At 39.3% G+C, this 20,033-nt stretch overlaps 1 protein-coding gene across 2 annotated transcripts in view; it reads right to left on the reverse strand.

Annotated features, from left to right (window-relative positions):
* Window positions 1–17,474: 17,474 nt before the first annotated feature.
* CAPSL (calcyphosine-like) overlaps window positions 17,475–20,033 on the reverse strand; it is a 40,975-nt gene continuing 38,416 nt past the window's right edge. For both annotated transcript variants that reach the window (XM_011944346.1, XM_011944345.1), the window contains exon 5: window positions 17,475–17,826. In XM_011944346.1, the coding sequence (XP_011799736.1) occupies window positions 17,725–17,826 (102 nt within the window). In that variant the 3' untranslated portion in view covers window positions 17,475–17,724. The remainder of the gene's footprint in view (window positions 17,827–20,033) is intronic.

Consider the following 20,033-nt stretch of genomic DNA (forward strand, 5'->3'; position numbering starts at 1 on the left):
AAAGAAAAACGTCTGTTATTTTGTCAAAAGCTTCTAGGAAGAGAAAACTCTCCAAAAGTCTCCCTCTTTCTCTTACTCCTTCCCTTATTGTTTCCATGAAAATTCCAAAATATGCAGTGTATCTATCAGCTGTTGCTACATTGATGCTCAACAACAAATCACGCCAAAACTCAGAGGCTTTAAGCAACATTTATTTTCACAAATTGTGTGAGGGTTGAATGATCTAGATTGGGCTCTGCTGGGTGGTTCTATGGTACCATTATCAGCTAGGATGACTCAGGAATGTGAAACTTAAGGAAAATTAGCTGGGTTCAGTTGGGAATGCCTCTGTTCCATAAGTTTCCTGTCTTTCTCCTGAGACAAGCAGGCTAACCCAGCTGTCTTTTTTTACAGTAGGGACATAAGACGGCAAGCAGAAAAATGCAAGGCTGGCCTACCCACCAATTCTACTTCATTTTATTGGCAAAGAAGGTCATATGACCAAACCCAGAATCAGGGAGTGAAGAAATATATTTCCCCTTGGGTAGAAACTTCAAATCACATGGCAAAATAGGTGGATGGGGAAGGAGTGAAGAGTCAAGCCGTTAATGCAATATCCTACAGTCGTACATGAGGACAGCCCGGGTTACATTTACAGAAAGACACAAATGTCATCTCTTATTTGAGGAAGCTCTTCTTATTCTCATCCATATTGCAGCAAGACTACAGCCACATGCTTTCCATTACTTTGTGAAATAAGTTTCGTCTATATGCGTATTGAGAAACTTTAGGGAAGAAAAAGTATTTGGGTCATGCAAGGACTTCAATATTCATGGATATCTTAACTTAATAGCAAAAAATATAATCATTTCATATTGAAATTGTTAACATTAAAAAAATACCCCTCTCTTAAGTGTGATATGGGAGCTTTTCCCTTTAATATGATTGATCCAGTTGAAATCATATGCACATCTTTGTGCCAATAACAGTCACTAGGAAAATGCCATGAACTTATTGGCTTGGGAATGCCTCACCTTTTCCAGAACTGAGAATGAGATGGATACCTGGTCAAAATAGGGGTGACAAAGAAGGAAGAAATTAAGAATGTTGGAGAAGAAAACAAGAAAGTCTACTATCAGAGGAGGGTTTTTTTTTTTTTAACTAGAGAGAAAAAGAGGGAATATTAAAATGAGAATATGCTTAGAAAAAAGTTTGGAAGCCAGTGCTCCAAAATGTTTTCAGTGGTTATTGGGGAAAAGAATGGGATGGTAGTGGATGCATGAAAGTTGGAAACTTCCACTTATTTCTTTTGTCATTTTTTTTGGGGGGGGAGTATATAGATGTATATATATGTATATGTACATATATATACATATATACATACATATGTATACATATACATACATATATATGAGAGTATACATCTCTACATACATATGTATACATACATAGATACATATATGGGAGTATACATACATATATGCATGTATATATTATTATATAAAATAAAAGTATAAATTATTTATTAATATAACTCTTACTTATAATTAATATTATCATTTTTTTCTGTAAAGTCTAGACTATAATAACCCTGACTGCAAAATTTTCTATTCTAGAATCGTAATCTAATTTGTCCCTTGTGAGATGGATAGTACAACAGTATATTTCAAGATTTCTTATCCTTCAATGTTTTAAGTAATTAATAAATTTCATCACAGTTTATCAAGCACTTCTTATTATACAAATTGCAGTGACAACTGCTATGGAACAAGATGATATAACATGTTTCTACAAGTCACATCTCTGCTTCTGCGCTTTATCTGCTAAGCTGTCTTAGTGAAAAATCACACAATGCTGCCAAATGGCATCCATATAAATTTGTTTTCCTTTATTTGTGCTTGACAGCATTCTTTTCCAATGCCCTTGATGACTATTGTCAAATACACTCCATCTTTTACTTTAATTCCTCCAATGAACTTTGGCTTTTCTCATTCCCAGAAAATAAGTTTGCCTATACCTTGAAAAAATGTGGACCATAGCTCATGTTTCCACTCTATTTCCTATCTCCATCTGCAAACTCCAAAATTGGGTAAATTCCTGCCTGCTATTCCCCTAGTCTAAGAATAAGCTAACCCTTCATCTGTAGAAGACCAAACCAACTATTCATACCCTTAACTCTTATCCGTCTCTCTTCCTCCAGAACCTTGCTTCATCAGTCATTTGATCTCTCTTGTTTCTTTGCTTCTATTGTTCTGTTTATTGGCTTTTTATCTTCAAGATTTTCCATTCCATCCAGACCTAAACTTCAGAATCATGTCTGCTAGATTGAACTTCCATGAAGAAGTATATTTATACACATATATATGTATATAATATACATATTTTATAAACATATATATATGTTCAATGAATCCAACTGCCTATTGGATTTCTGACTTAGATAGACCACAGATATCTCAAAACTGAGCTCTTCACCTACCCCACAGGCAGCTTTTCAAAGTTGCCATTTTCCAGGTGTGGTAGAGAAGTTTCCAAAATTCAGTGGACTTAAGGGACTCTGAAAAGAAGAACGACCTGTGTGAACTGAGGTTACATACTTCCCACTCCTTCTGCATTGGCTTTGCTTCATGTCCAAGAACAACAGCACAGACTTAAGTCAGAATCCCAAGAAAGACAGCCTACATTTCTGCCAGCAAGCTTGAATGGGAGAAGACTGCAAAATTTGAATGTCAGAGAAAATAAAGTAGTATTTCTTATCTGACTGATGGACTGTGATATAAAGATGCATATACACTCAACAAAAGAGGCACAGAAATGAAAGAGCAAGTCTATTTTGCTGAAACATCAAGGTAAGCTTTGTAAAGGCTTTAACTTTTCAACAGGACCTTGAAATATGAGCCAGTTTAGCAAATAATGACTTAGCTTGTTATTCTATTTCAGCCCCAGCTAGGTGTACTGCAATTCAGTCCCAGCACTCACCACCCAGAGTTAGCAACACTCTTACAAGTTAAAGAAAATAATACCCAACAAGACTATTTTTACTTTAGAAACTTTCCTCTTATGTTGGGATTCCCCAGGCTATCTATACTTCATCTGCATTGGTCAGTGTTCTGCAGAGAAGTAGAATCCAGAGTGTGTGTGTAGCAGGGGAGAGAAAGAGATATTTACTTTAACAAATTGGCTCATGTGATTGTGAGGGCTGGCAAGCCTGAGATCTGTAGAGCAAGTCAGCCAGCTGGAAATTCAGGTAAGAGCTAATGTTGCAGTTTTGAGTCCAAATTCTGCAGAGCATGCCAGGCAAGCTGGAAACTCTGGCGGAGTTTCTATATTGCGGTCTTGAATTTATAACCAGTTAGTAAGAAGTACAGGTTCTTACAACCCCCTCAGGTTCAGTAATTTGCTAGAACAACTCATAGAATTCAGGAAAATTCTATACTTAAATTATGGCTTTATTTGAAGGATATAAAACAGGAAGATCAAACCAATAAAGAGACACATAAATGAAGTTTAACAAGCAATACGTAGTGCTCTCCCCTCATGGAATCAAGGCATGTCACACTCCCTGCACGTCAATGTGTTCACCAACCAAGAAGTGACACTTAGCCTCAATGTTCATAGTTTTTATTACAGTTTTATTGCATAGTTACAAATGATTAAAAGGTTGTCTATGTGACCGAACTCAATCTTCAACACCGCTCCTCTCCCCAGAGGTTGGCTGGCCTAACCTTCTAATAACATGGTTATTCTAACCTTCTAATAACATGGTTGGTCTTTCTGGTGACCAGCCACATATTCAAAACCTATCTAGGTGCTTACCTTGAGGCATTTATACCTTTTTGTATAAAAAAGACACTCTTACTACTAAAGAAATAACAGAGTTTTAGAAGGTTTGCATCAGGAACTGAGGATGAAGACATGACAGATTGTTTATCACATCATCTTCATATAGCTGAAGCAAGGGAATGTAAAGAATGTCATACAAAATTATATAGAAAGAAAGATCAGGGAAAATTATGGATGACATGAATGCCATACTAAGATGTCTGAATATTTTAATGAGGGTTAGGAGGCAATTGAATGTCCTCAGGAGATGAAATAATATGCATAGACTTGAGGCTTAGGAAAAGTCATTCTGGAATTAGAGTGAGAGATGGATATAAAGGTATGACTCTAGTTAGGGAAAATATACGGGGACTCTTTCTGTATTTGAGGTAAGATAAACTGAATCTGTACAATGGGAAGAGATAAAAAGCTTACTCAATAAAATGACATTAAAAAATGGCTCTAGAAAATGACAGTAAATAAGAACAATCACTTCTACAGAGCTTATTTGGTTCCAGGTAAAGTTCTAAAAACTTTTCATATATTAACTTTTTCAACCCTCATCGTATAAGGTAGTCACTATTATCTCCACTTAACAGATGAAAAACTGAGACTTAAGAGGACAAGTAATTTGCCCAAGGTCACACAAGAAACTAGGCAGACTGGCTTTAGCATCTCTACCCTTAACCATTAGGGAACAAAGGTCCTTGGGTTACAAGCCTGGGCAGTTCAAAGAGTAGTTCTTAGATACTCAGACCTAGAAGTATGCTTGGCACAAGTGGAAAATAGGATAGGGTTAGTAGAGAGAAAAGAATGATGACTTTTATTTTGGCTGTGCTAAATTTAAGTGAAACTGACCAACATATACAAATGTCTCTTGTCTGCACTACTACAACCAAAGAAAGTAAGCTCTTCTATGCTACATTTTTGGTAACCGATATTTAGTGATAGATCTAATGTCTTAATGATCTGATTTTTTACTCAACTTGATTCTAAATTTTTCCCTACAGTTTCCACCTTTAATTATATTCAACTTTAATGATCAGTTTACTATGTGTGCAAGCCTATGTCTCTAGTGCCTTATGAAATCCTATTGATTACTTTTTCCCACTACTATGACAATGTGAAAGCATCTGATTTCCGCAGTCAGTTGAGTGGTGCTACATTAAGTTTACTCCAAATATTAATAACAAGGAAATAATATGGCCCTAGAGAAACATTAAAATTACTGTCATAATTTGTATATGATAAATTAGAAGAGAACTGTCTTAGTCTGTTCAGCTGCTATAATAAAATATCACAGGATGAGTGGTTTACAAACAATAGAAATTTATTTTTCACAGTTTGGAGGCTGGAAAATCCATGATCAAGGAGTTGGTAGATTTGGTGTCTAGCGAAGGCTTGTTTCCTTCTTGACACTTTCTTGCTGTGTCCTTAACATGATGGAACAAGTTCCTTTGGGCATATTTTATAAAGGTACTAATCCAATTAATGAGGGCTCTGCCCTCATCACCTAATCACGTCCTGAAAGGCCCCACCTCTTAATGCTATAACCTTGGAGGTTAGGAGTTCATCATATTAAGTTTTGTGGGGAAACAAACATTTCAACCATAGCAAGAGGTATGTAAAAGCACCTAAGGAGACAAACATCACCCCTAGGCAGGCAAGACAGGCCAGATCCTGAGTTGTTACACGTAGTTTGACAGGCATGAGTAGGGCAGGAGAGAGCTGTCCCTCACCCAGTAGAAACATCAGGTGATGGTTTGACAATTATCACATTGCCTCTTTGAAAGTGATAAATTGAGAGCCGGCATCAGGGAGATGCCATTTCCTGATGGTTTACATCCGTTGCTCTAAAGTGTTAATTGAATGCAGACACCAAGGAGAAGCAACTTCCTGGGCATGCACAGAAAGAGACAAAATGGTGGAGTGTGACATTCCAGGGGCACACCACCAGAAAAGGGAAGAAAGCCTCAGATGGGCATGCGTACAACTTCCTAAACACACTGTGCATGCTCAGCTCCCAAGGGTAAGAAGGGCACTGTGTTTGTGGGCAGCTCATCCTAAGGGAAGAATCGTGGGAAAGAGGCCAGACTGCAAAGTCCTAGAATCAAGGTTAAACACAGTACTTGACCTTCAGGTACCCACTTGGATCTCTTCCAAGTGAACTTTCCTTTCTTTCCTGTTCTAAAGGCTTTCTAAATAAACTTCCACTCTTGCTCTGAAACTTGTCTTGGTCTCTTTTCTGCCTTACGCCCCTCGGTTGAGTTCCACCTTCTAAGGAGGCAAGAACTGAAGTTGCTACAGACCCCTACGGATTCTCCGCAGGTGACTCGGATACCTTCCACTGGTAACATACTGATTTCATTAATATCTATAATCGATGAATCTAAAGTAAAGTGTCCCTCCCATAGGTAGTTACTCAGCTTTGAAATGTTGAAAAAGAAAGGTCAGGGAGGACATGTTTATTAGTCCCCTCTAGGAATTTCGTGAAAAGAGTGTTATGGTCTCACTGGCAAGATGAATGCATTAAACTGTCTGCCTAGTTTCATCAAATATTTAGTCTTCATACCCCTTGTTACGATTCCAATGACCAAAGAACGTCATAACTATAATTTGTCTTCCAAGAAGAGGTCTGCCTCTAGGACAAAAATGTTATCATTTACCATGTGAATAAATAACTTAGTCCTGACTTGTACAATAAGACATAGCTTCAACTCCCCCCAGAAAGCCTTTATGTGGACATATATAGAAAATTCCTAGGACCCATATTATAGAGGCAATAAAGGACAAGTTGCCTTTGTGTTGTAGCATAAATTTCAAGGCCTTGAATAAAGTCTTGAGGCCCAGGTGACAGAGTTTCTGATTGGAGAGTTGGTACTTTATACGGTTATGTAAGTTGTTTTCTTGGTTGCTAACATGGCTGAGGATGGAGAGACTTCAGTTTTGCACTCCTCCAAACTGACAAATATCTTACTCCACGTGAGCTACTGAGATCACCAAACATGAACAATAGGCAATGAAGACTACTACTTCAAGTGGCAGAGATAGCTAGTTGTTGACCAAAATAGTACTTTCTTTGCATGAAGTACATTTTCACTGGCAAGAAGTTTTCCTGCAAGGATTATTTCTTAGCCACCCCTTCCCCGACCCCCACAGTTAGATGTAATCATGTGACTAGCTACCATCAAATGAAATTCAAGCATAGGTGACGTGTGTCACTTCCAGGTCAAAGCTTTTCAGAACGCTTTTCAGCATTCTCAACTCCCTGTTCCTCCTCAGTCACATGGACTCAGTGACTATAAGGTCCTAGAAAACAATAGAATCACAAGATGGAGAAAGCCTGGAACTGAAAACCACTACACAGAGGTACTGTTTTATGAATGAAAAATAAATATATATTGCGTTTGAGCTTTTATAAATTGGAATATTTATTTGTTATAGCCATAGCATTACTCTAACATGCCATGAATATATCCTCTGTACTGCTTTGTAGTATCTGAGAATAAACTACTAAAAGCATCCCTGAACTGAGAGCTATGCTGTCATTCTCACACATCCTCAAATCAAGATGAAATTCTTTGATCTTATCAGCAAACGTGAGAAGTATATCCTCATTATAGTTGATCAGTGGCTTGGCATTCTAGTTTTTGCATAAATTGCTATGAGCTTGCTCAACATAGGTCTTAAAGAGATGATCTACTCTTGGATGACTGACAGATTCAAATCTTTGATGCTAGAAAACTGCAGGACTCCATCCTAGACTATGAGAAATTCTTCAACTGCAAATGTTATCTCTCATTTCCCTCTTACACATACCTGGGAGGTACTTTTTTTTTTTTTCTATTTCTTTCATAAGTTCCTCACTTTAAAGACAAAGGGATAGCCCAGCAGTCAAAAAGCACAAACTATTATGGCCAACCAAAGGTGGGCAAATAATAAGAAAAACACACAGAAATATACAGTGTACTCCTCGCTACTCAAAAGTGTTTTCTGAAGACCAGAGGCATCAACATCATAGAGAAGTTTGTTAGAGGTTGGCCGGGCACGGTGACTCACGTCTGTAATCCCAGCACTTTGAGAGGCAGAGGCAGGTGGATCACAAGGTCAGGAGATCGAGACTATCCTGACTAATATGGTGAAACCCCATCTCTACTAAATATACAAAAAAAAATTAGCCAGGCATGGTGGTGGGCACCTGTAGTCCCAGCTATTTGGGAAGCTGAGGCAGGAGAATGGTGTGAACCCAAGAGGCAGAGCTTGCAGTAAGTGGAGATCGCATCACTGCACTCCAGCCTGGGTGACAGAGCGAGACTACATCTCAAAAAAATAAAATAAAAAAATAAGTTTCTTAGAGGCAAAAGTGCAGTTCCCCCACCCAGACTTCTAAAAGACAATGGGCAGGTTAACAAGATCCCCAGGTGATCTACGTGCTCATTAAAGCCTGAGAAGCACAGGTTTCCCCTTCCAACACTTTTCCCACACTTCTACCCCTTTTCCAAGGTGAAGGGTTTATAGGCGTGTGCAATCAACTTAGAGCTGCTTTTGTTACCTAAGAAGCCATTAATGGAGGAGAGAAATCAGTCAAAAAAACCTGACATCACCTGTCTGGCGAAGGAGCCTAAAAATGGATTCAAAAAGATGAATTCCCCAAAACAGGCTTAAAGTCCTCCTCTCCAATCTAACCTAAAGCTCCAAAAAGCCTCTGAAGTTTGCAATAGGCACTTCCTTTTTCCCTTGCATTCTCTTTCCTCCTAATAGGTTGACCCAGTAAGTGAGACCACTCCATGAAAGCCCAGCCTTCAACCAAGTGGGCCAGCTGAGCTCACCTTCCTTTTCCTACCAGAGGCACTTATGTCCCCTGTGTAAGCACATGTGGAAATTTGCATTAAAATCTGAAGATCGAAAAAGACTCATACATTTCAGAATAAAATAAATGTTCTTTTATTTGTATTCACCAAGATTAAAATAAATAAGTTCAGGACATTTTACACAGTTAGAGGTTCCTCTAATCCCTGTATCATCACCTTCTGCTATGGAGTTCCAAGACTGTAAAGTGAAGGTGTGAGGAAGCAGCTACATTTACACCTATAAGAGGAACATCTATAACAACAAGCAGATTGTTTTAACTAGGAGCCTCTTCCCAATATCACTTCATGGTTTTCTTTCTTCCTTTCTCTCTCCTTCCTTTCTCCCTTCCTCCTTCCTTCATGACTTAAAAATATAATCTCAGGCATTTATAAAAATGAACACATTCCAGATAATTAAGATAACCAAAGATCTATTTATTGCTTTTAAAATTCCAGATCTTTTAGGAAATTTAGTTTACACCTGATCCAAATCCATAGCTTGGAATTCTTTCAAACTCATTCTGCTCTGGGAGTCCCTGATTTCCAAAAGAATTAATAGGCAAAAGTTATAATCTCCAAGATTTTGTCATCATCAAAATGAAATAGGCATCGGTGTCAACAGAAGCACTGACACCTGCATAATAATTCAAAAAGTCTTCTTTTGAAACCTGAAGAAAAGAAAAAGGCAAGAAAAGAAAGAAGGAAGTGGTGTCAAAATATGTGAGTCATGGTAGAGCATTTTACATTCTCCAAGATATCTTCTATTGAGTGTCATTTGCCACTGTCAATTAAGCAGGTTCGAGTTAGGCAAGGAGAGCCTGGCTTGCCTGTCCCTGCTGGATGGCTCACTGAGATGGGACATGTGCAAGGGTAGCCAAAGATTCACCTGCTCACTGGCCACATACAGTTCCCTCATGGCCATCACTTTGTACATTAAGATAAGATTTCTAGATCTCTACTGTACTATCCAATATGGTAGCCACTAGCCGCATGTGGCTATTTAAATTTACACTGATTAAAATATACATATTTACAAATATATATTTTATAATATATGTTTTATGAATATATTCATATTTTATATTTTATGAATACACTCATAAAATGAATATGAATATGAATATATTCATAAAATATAATGAAAAATTCAGTTTCTCAGTTGCACTAGCCATATGTGGCTAGTGGCTGTCATATTGGAGAGCACACATATAGAACAATTTCACCATTTTAGAAAGTTCTGTGGGACAGCAGTGCTCTAGAATGAACATTGTATAACCACTCTCATGACTATTAATAGCATTCTAGGGTGTAGAAATTTACAGCATAAATGAACAGATAAAAAGTGCTTTAGTGAAAGGGAGTCTACACAAAACACACAGGTAGGAATAGAACTAGAGAATGTGTACTTCCCAGAATCCTTGTGCACCCAGAAGTCCATGATGCCTGACATTCAGTGGCAGCGTACAGAGGTACTAGCCCTATATAAGGTACTGGAAGGTCAACTCTACCTACTTCTCAATTTGGCCAGGATGCATGTTAATATTTTATGGTTGGACTTGTGCTTCCTATGCTGGGCAATGAAGTTAAGAGTAAAGATGCAAAGAGTAGGAATCAGCCTCTAAATTCCATCTCTCTCTCCTCCCTCTTAACCTCCCCAATTCCTTAATGCCAGCATATACAGTCATACTATTCCCACAGTCCTAGAAGCACCACTCAAAGACTGGACATTCTGGAAACTTGCTCGGTCTGCTAGATGGAAGTAGTTTATCCCTGCAAGAAAGTAATATTAACATCAAGTGTTCGAACTTTCATTCTTGGCTGTCAAAATAATAGTTTTATGAGTAATTATGTTTTGCTCTTTTAAGAACATGAGTGAGTACAATGTGAACAGGGCTGCATGACTTTCAAAGAAGAAATGTTATCACCTGTAACTGAAATATCACACAAATAACGTTTTTAAATGATCCAAAAGCACTGTCAAGGAAGTATAATACTTTCAAAGAAGCATGATATGTTACGTGTTTGCTAATAAGAAGAAATATTTTTTGGAAACACTTTAAAACTGAAATACAGAACTAGATGTGTTTTGGGGGTTTTTGTTGTTGCTGTTTTGAGACGGAGTTTCGCTCTTGTTGCCTAGGCTGAAGTGCAATGGCGCGATCTTGGCTCACTGCAATCTGTGCCTCCTGGGTTCAATCCTGCCTCTCAGCCTCCCAAGTAGCTGGGATTACAGGGATGCACCAACACATCCAGGTAATTTTGTATTTTCAGTAGAGACGGGGATTCACCATGTTGATCAGGCTGGTCTTGAACTCCTGACCTCAAGTGATCCACCCACCTGGGCCTCCCAAAGTGGGGGGATTATATGCACGAGCCACTGCAGGCAGCCAGATGTACTCTTTTGTTACAATAGTTGCTAATGCTTCAAACCTTAAATTGAAGAGATGATATTAAATTTGAACCAAGTTAATGGCAAAGTGCAGTCTGATAATGTAAAAAAATGACAAAGCTGGTATTACAAATCAAATCATATCTAACTTTGTAACTCAAGAACTGCTCAATTTTTCATCCCTAGAAATTGTATTTCAGCTCTTGCTATTAAGCCAAGTTCTTGCTTTCAATGCATGTATAGCTTACCACTAGAAACACCTACAGCTTTTCAAATAAAATATATAAAAATTTACACCATAAATATCATGAAAATTTTTCCTTATAAAGCAGAATGTTGTTTTCAGCTTCAATATCTATTCAATTTCTATTTAAAAATATTATCAAGATAGGATTTACATAATAGAAACATTTCACTATCTAGAAAACAGCTTGAGCTATAGTTGTCCAATAAACTGTTGCCAATTAACAATTAACCTAGGACTATTTTAAAAGATATGTGAAAACATTTTATGACTAGCATACTAATTATATTTATATGCAAATAGAGAGCTCCAAGTACTTGTAAAACATATATGAATATATAGAAATATATTTATATGAGTGTAGATATGTTTTACAGATACTTGGCCTATGTAGGCACAGCCCTTATAGTCTTTGCATTGCTGACTTGCTTAACAACCTCCATTCTCTCTTTTTTCTGGTACAGATAAAATAAGAGTAAACTTCCACTCAAACTCTGTCTAAATGACCTCAGTTAGTAGAGGCTGAATTCATAGTGATTTGCTAAACACACTTAGCCACTTCAATAATAAACTTAAATAAATGGATTTTGAGTAATATTGCTAAATGAGATTTTAAGCATAACTAAGTATGACATTTGTGGAAGGGTACATTATTTCCCAGTTCCCTTGGAAACAAAAGGAGTGAGCCATTTAGTAAGGTAATGGCTAACACTTGATAATAACCTCCGATTGTGTAGCACTTTATCCCATCAACAGGAAGTACTCTGAGACTCACTATAACTGGAAGGAGCAAGTCCCTCCTGCATTTGTCATTTTCTCTCAATTCCAGGTCCTCGTCCTGTTCTAAGTCTCTCTAGGGTTGCGGATTGTCATTAGTTCCACATGTCGCCTAAGTGTTTCCAGGAGTTCAGCAACTCAAACCTTTCAAGCTTAAGATCAAGATGTTCCCAAGTCAACAGCAGGCTCTGAATGCCAAGTTTTCAGGTCAGAAAAGAAAAAGTTACTCAAGTCTTTGAGTACAGGATAATAAACTACTATATATTCAGTTCTTTCTTCAAATTTAAAGTTCTTGAGCTCTGAGTCACAAGGTCCCTGGTACGTTTATTACAGGGTCTGGAGCAGAATTGGAAATGAGTAACAGTTATATGGTGGCATAATGTAAAGCTGGATGTGATCCTTGGAGTTTTTGAGCTGAGTGTCACACTTCTAGTGTCAGGAGACGGAGCTGGAAGCCCGTGGTGCTCACAGGGACTTTCGTGAAACTCACATGGCATCAACAATGTTCAGTGGCTGCTAGGATTTTTGAAATACCCCAGAGAAACAATAAATAAATTCCATTAGGAAGGATCAAAAGAAGAATCTAATACAAAATTTTTTAAAAAGGCCATTATGTGTTGAGACTTTTTTTCCCCTGATGAACTCTACCTTTCTGGTCATTGCAAGGTCCGTATTAAAGCCTTGTTTACTGGTTGACTGTTCATATTTTCAGTGAGTTTCACTCCTGAAGAGGTTCTTCCATTATACTTTGCTCAGGGGAAAAGATATGGCTTTGGCGAGGCAGGTGTGAGAATTAAACAAGAAGGTCATGCTATTCTCAGAGAGGAAGAGCTGTTTCACCACAACCTCTCACCACACCAGCTGAAATGGCAAAAAGAATTCTTCTCACACAGCAATGTTCTCAGAACCCCATCAATCATTTGTTTATGTTTCTTTCAACAGATCTCACCCATCATCTGTTTTAGAATATATAATTTTAGGGGTTAACTGGGTGAGTTTAATTTTTTCAGAATAAAAGAACCAGTTACTTCTATCAAAGTTACATAGTTTTCATATAAGTGACTTGGAGGAGTAAAATCATGCTGAGAAACATTGGCTTTCAAAAGGATCAGTTACACGAAACTCAACAACATTATATGGCGATCTGTCAGACCCCTGATGCCTTTGTTTTTTCTTTGAGTCATAAGCATTTCCAGGATTTAAAACTTTACTGCTTCATTCAACAGGACTTTAATTTAAAAGAACAATCAATAACCTCCAGGAAAGCAAGTTTGTTGACCAATTTGGAAAATTGGAAAATATGAGGTTCTTCATTTCTGTACTCAAAACAGATACGCATGGTCGAGAGTGGTGACTCGCGCCTGTAATCCAGCACTTCGGGAGGCTGAGGCGGGCAGATCACCTGAGGTCAGGGATTTGAGACTGGCCTGGCCAACATGGTGAAATCCTGTCTCCTAAAAATACAAAAAATTATCTGGGTGTAGTGGCAGGTGCCTGCAATCCCAGTTACTTGGAGGCTGAGACAGGAGAATCGTTTGAACCTGGAAGATGGAAGTTGCAGTGAGCCAAGATGGCACCACTGCACTCCAGCCTGGGTGACACAGCGAGACTCTATATCAAAAAAATAATAAATAAAAACAATAACAAAATAGATATGCGTAAATCCAAAAAAGCTATACTACTCAGAGGTGGTTAATAGAATTGCAGGAAGCAGAAGTAGAAGGGCCCCCACACACCATCTATGAATACATCTGGTAAATTCTCTCTCTCCATTTGATTAAACTTCAGCATAGACTGCATCTGCGGGTAGTTTAGTGAGAGTGGAATTACTACCTACTTGTACTCTCATGGCTCAGTGAGACAATCTACTTTGGCCAAGAGAATTAAAGAGCCAAGACAATTATCTGCCTCCAAATATAGAGAGGGATTTTCCTTGCATTGTCTTGATAGGCTGTCTATGTTCATGAAATTGATTACGTCACTCCCCAACACAGTGCCATAGAAAGGGCTCCAACTGTACTGGCTTCAGAGGCTGAATGAGATTCTGGGAGGGGAATTTGGGTGCCTGTTCTTCTCTTCCCTCTCTACCCTCTTTGATCTCTTAACAACTGTGGGTTGTTAGTTTAGTTTGAAAGCCAGTGGTTTTGCTTGCAATTATTCTAGTTCACTGCTCTGTCCCCACAGCCTAGAAAAAAGCATGTATCTAAAAATATATTTATTGATGGGATGTATTTCCACCTGCAAGCCATGATGTATGCTAAGTCAATCTGCAGCCTACTTGGAGAACACCCAGCTCTGCCTTTGAAAAGCATGATTAGGGTATGATATGTGACTCCATGCCTGCTGCCAAACCACACAGAACAAGTACATGGTCCTCCAAAATGCCATCTGTACCTGAGAAGATCCTATCACAGTTTACATCACTGTGAAAACCAGTCCCACAGACCGCCAGAAAGAATTCTGCCTCAGTCTACACTTCAGCTTGCACAGCTTGTACATTCTGGGTTTCTCATTTGCACTGTGAATGGAGTCCAGGTACGATGTGCACAGCAGCAGAGTCAGTCTCTGGCCATTGTTGCATGCGTTTGCCTTTGTTAGAGTTAGAAATCCAAATTCAGGCCGGGCGCAGTGGCTCAAGCCTGTAATCCCAGGACTTTGGGAGGCCGAGACGGGCGGATCACGAGGTCAGGAGATCAAGACCATCCTGGCTAACATAGTGAAACCCCGTCTCTACTAAAAAATACAAAAAACTAGCCGGGCGAGGTGGCGGGCGCCTGTAGTCCCAGCTACTTGGGAGGCTGAGGCAGGAGAATGGCGTAAACCTGGGAGGCGGAGCTTGCAGTGAGCTGAGATCCGGCCACTGCAGTCCAGCCCGGGAGGCAGAGCGAGACTCCGTCTCAAAAAAAAAAAAGAAATCCAAATTCAGTATTGTTATGGGTGGCTTGTTCTGACAAACTCTCATTCTCAGAATGTTTGCATACATCATTCTTGTCTCATAAAAAGTTGCTAATTTCATTCTCTTTTCTTTGGCTTGTTTAATTTTCCATCTGAGGACCAGATCCAACAGGTGAGGTTTTCCTGGGGGATGTTTTGACAATTTTTATTGTGTTTTATCTTCTGAACTAAGGGCTTATTTTTAAAATTGTAAACAGAGTAAGCTTTAAAATCTGTAAGTTAAATAACCAAAAATATATCCAGAAGAGTGTTACCAAATGATTTCTTTAAATGTCTCTTCTCTGTTCCTCCCACTTCTACTAGGAGTAGAGCTAACTAATGCACAATTCCTGACTGTGCCAGAAGCCATAGAGGAGAATGAGAATTGGAGTGCAGTGACCCTTGACCATTAGGTTATTAGCAGATTTTGTTTCCAGAGGGTGAAAGGGCCTTGGTGGAACCTTGCTCATGGGCCCAGAACCAAAAGCGCTAGAAGAGAAGCAACTAAATGTGACCAAATACACTATGAGGTAGGGGTTATCTGAAATTGGATAACTGTGCCCTGTGCCCCCATCAGACAGGAAGCAAAGTATCACCAGAGAAGGCTAAGCTGATAGCTGCAACCTAGTCCTTGCTCAGAATCACATGCTTATTCTATAGCCCCATTTAAGCCGAGGCATGAGTCATACCCAGAATCAAAGACAAGAATCTTTCTAGAGCAAAAGGCTTGAAACCCACCATCCCCAGGAAATAGGGGACCTCTCCTTAGCCACAGTCTGCAAGGTGCAGGCTGCAAAAATATATGGATTTTTTTTCTATACATTTCTTCACCATTTCTTCTGCTTTTCTACATAATTCTACACATTTCTTCATAACACTTGGTATCTTTGGCCCAAACAATCTCTCTATGAGCAGAGATAATAAATCCAATACAAAATCAGACTTGTGCAATTAAGAAAAAAAAAAAAAACTAGTTTCTGGTAATACAGGGATGCACCCATCCTCAAGAAAAAGTTGAGCATCTCAGCAAGTTATTTAATAACTGCTATAGTACTTATGTAGCAGCACTGGTTTTCACATGTTTTAAATCAATACATATCCGAATCTCAACTTCCAAGCCTATGAAATAAAACCTAAACAGTGAATTGATACAAAATACGGCAAGTGTGTTCAACCCCTGAATCCAGAGCCAATTAAATATATAAGATCTTAAAGAAGACTATTAACTCAGTCTATGTCTCCAAACTGGGGGATGAATACAGCTAAGGACAGAGGCAAAAGGAGGTATTTCACCTAGCAGCAATGTGGGTGGACATTGTCTCTAGCACCATAACCGGAGACCGGTCACTGTGCTTTTATCTCTGGCCCCAGATACAGAATACACAGAAGGAGAGCTGTAGTTTCCTTATCTATTTTCCAGCCTCTGGGCTGTCTTTGCTTCTAGTAGCCTTTCATGGGCAGAGTCCTACACATTAACGATATGAAGTCAAAGCTTAGTGCTGGGAGGAGGAGGCGTTAAGCCATGAAGTGTCAAGATGGAAAACCTGCTTTGGAATATTATTGTGATCCTAGTCCGTGTCACACCCAACCTCCTTTTGCTAGTGGGAATTTTTTTGTTTTTTGTTTTTTTTTTTTTTGAGACAGAGTCTCACTCTAGGTTGGAGTGCATTGGCATGATCTCAGCTCACTGCAGCTTCTGCCTCCCGGGTTCAAGCAATTCTCGTGTCTCAGCCTCTGGAGTAGCTGGGGTTACAGGCATGTGCCACCAAGCCCAGCTAACTTTTTTATTTTTAGTAGAGACAGTGATTTCACCATGTTGCACAGGCTGGCCTCGAATTCCTGACCTCAGGTGATCTACTCGCCTCAGCCTCCCAAAGTGCTGGGATTGCAGGCATGAGCCACTGCACCCAGCCCTCGCTGGTGGGAATTTCAACATAATTGGCAGAAAGCAGAGAGAGAAGAGGTAAACATTCCACCAGATGAAGGCTTGCTGGGATAGCCTGTCCACACACAGGGCAAGATGTCCCACAGAAAATTTGGGTGCCCAGCCCAGTTTCAAAACTTTAGCCACAGGAGTACTGTGAACAGTCGTGGATCTACTGCTCAAAGAAATGGCCTCCTCTCTCACACCAGTCTTTAAAATGACTATTTAAATAAATCATTTTAAATCTATTTGTCAAATGTGGCTTCCCTAAACCCTAGGCAGTGAAACTCAAGATTTTCTTGTAGAAATTGAGGCTAACACGTGGTCTTCTTCTGGTCCCCAAATGACACTGAAACACTTAAAGACTTTCAATCAGTCATAAAAAGAGATAAATTGTCATCTCACCTAGAAACGGATCATCTAAAAAGAGGTAAAGAAAAACTATGGGTGCATGGGTGAGGGTTTTAATTAAAATACTCAAGCTTTCATTAATAGCCAAGGGATAACACCTGAAGTTGATTAGGCACCTGCATGTATCAGCACAGCACTAGGAGCTTTACAGAGCTCATTTTATTTAAGTCCTATTTTAGAGCAAAGGAAACAGTCTCAGGGAAGGCAAGCTCACAGTTGGCTACTCGATGTCTTTTACTTCTGCCTGCTTTTTTGGCCCCAGAAAAAGCAGTATTTTCACACAGAAAAAAAATTAGGATGAGTGTGAAATCAAATATGATTCTGGTTTTTGAACTGAGGTTTAGTCATTTGGAGGCACATGGCTGTCCCAAGGCCTGGTCCCCAGGTCACATGCTTAAAGCTTCCAGGCGGTTCTCATCATGACGATGAAGTACACATCAGTGTCGATGGATGCGCTCACACCTGCATAGTAGTTCATGAACTCCTCGGGGGTCACCTGCAGTGGAAAAGTTAGAAACAAAAACAAAACTTTGTTTCTCACTCTGTCAATAGGGGCCCACCTTGTGCACCTGTAAACAGAAGGAAAATAGAGGATTTCTTTGTGTGTGTGATCATGGCTGAGGAACTGATCTAAAACAAAAGAACAAGTGAAGTTGAGGATGGTGTGAGAACAGCACCTAGGAAGAGAGAAAGAAAGTCTTGAAAGTTTCTAAGCCAACCTAAATGGAAAGTGACACAGGTTGTCATCTTTTCTCTAAGACTGGGAGCCTTCGATTCAGCTAAGAGAGACTGAAATTCAGAGTAAGAAGGAAGTGCTCTGCAACTGTAGTTATTTCTGTCTTTCTGTGACATGTCAGAAATAACATCTCATGTCCTTGTGTCAGGATAAGTGATGTTTTCCTTTCCAGAAATGGAGTTCTCTCTTGTGGGTGAAGAAACAGATTTCTAGTTAAACATTCCTGGGTTGCATGCTTTTCTAACACATAAATAACTCATTCAAGGCCCAGGGTGACTAAAAAGCTTACTCCTGCTTCATGCCTCCCACCCATCCTGGCTTCTCTCCACTCTACACCCAAGACCATCTCTTTGAAATATCGACTAATGTGTTTATCTATGCTGGGATTTTATATTACTTTCCTTTGGAGAAGAAGAAAAAAACAGTTATTAGTCTTATTTTTAACAGGCCTAGATAATATGTACACTCTAATTTAACCATGTTGGTTGACATGATGAGTTGGGGACATACTTATGCCTTCCAGGAATCATAAGAGATGACTGACCCACTTATCCTGTTTGCTGAAATTATAAGTGAACAGGAAAAAAAGTCACAGGATCCATAATTCTCTCTCATACCACCCCTTCCCACTAAAAACATAAGGAAGGGCAGTAGAAAGAAAGGCATTTGAACTCAGCTCATAGTTGAACTGTAAATACACATCTACAATACGTGCATACAGCCTCTGTCAAAATTAGGATACCATTTGCGTCCCCCTTTCTTGACCTTCTTTATTCCTCTCCTCCTTTGGATTCCTCAGCCTCTGTTTTCAATTCCCTCATTAAGGGATTACATTTAGTTTCACACATCATTATTGCCCTCTATCTTTCTCATGTTGTGTGAGGTTCCAGGGAAATGTTTATCAGTGTGGATCCACACCACCTACATCAGGACCACCTGGGATGTCTGTCATAAACCTAGGTCCCTAGGCTCTACCCTACGTGGACCTGCTAAATCAGAATCTCGGAAGCAAGTGGTTGCGGAATTTACTACTTAAAAATCTAAACATCCCAGTTAATTGTTGTGCACACTACAATAATTTAACAGGGAATATCAAAGATAATTAAGACAAAGTCTTAGTCCTCAAAAAGGCCGCAGGCTGGTGAAATACTCCAACAAAGTAAGTGGATCATTTTAACAGCAAATAGCAAGTAAAGTAAAAGCATTATACACGAGATCCTGAGCCATTTTGACTGTGCACTTTACTGTGACAGTTTGAGGAACATTTTTACAGCTAATTATTTTTTAATTAAAATTACCAAACTTCTAATATTTTTACTTTGTTGTTTCTATTGTCTGTTGGTTGACCAGGGGTGACAGCCATTGAGTGAGACTCCCTCCACATCCACTGTAATACTCCTGTCCCTAGCTTTTCTCTCCCATGAAAGTTGAAAGACTCAAAACTCACTTTCCCAGACTTCCCTGCAGCTGCAGTTTGGGATGGCCAAGTGATAGGGTTCTCACCAATAAGATACAACAGAAATCTGACATGAATTTCTAGGGAAGCTTTTGCTTTCCTCATGCAGGCTCTAGCCCTTTCTCATTCCCTCCTTCTCCCTCCTTTGTCCTGCTGCCTGAAACTCAGATGTGCTGGCTGAAGTTAGGCAACCATCTTGAGATCATGAAGGAAAGGCCAGGAAAATCACAAAGACCTCAGCTGTGTTCTCTTTAGGCCACTTAAGCGAGAACATCAAGTAGAATAAAAAAATAAAACTTACTTTGTGTATTACAATGTTTAATAAGATTTCCTATTTCTTGGATTGAAAGCAAACCCTAACTGAAACACCAATACATGATTGAGACTGGTATCGACACCACCATGCTTCCATCCCAAACTCCCCCAATGGGATGGGGTGACCTGGGTTGAGTTGGCTCTGATGGAGAATGGAGGAGGAATCCAAGATGGGCAAAAGATAAAGGAAGCATTA

Source organism: Colobus angolensis, unplaced genomic scaffold, assembly GCF_000951035.1.
Source record: "Colobus angolensis palliatus isolate OR3802 unplaced genomic scaffold, Cang.pa_1.0 Scaffold230, whole genome shotgun sequence".
In the NCBI taxonomy this organism is placed as follows: Eukaryota; Metazoa; Chordata; class Mammalia; order Primates; family Cercopithecidae; genus Colobus; species Colobus angolensis.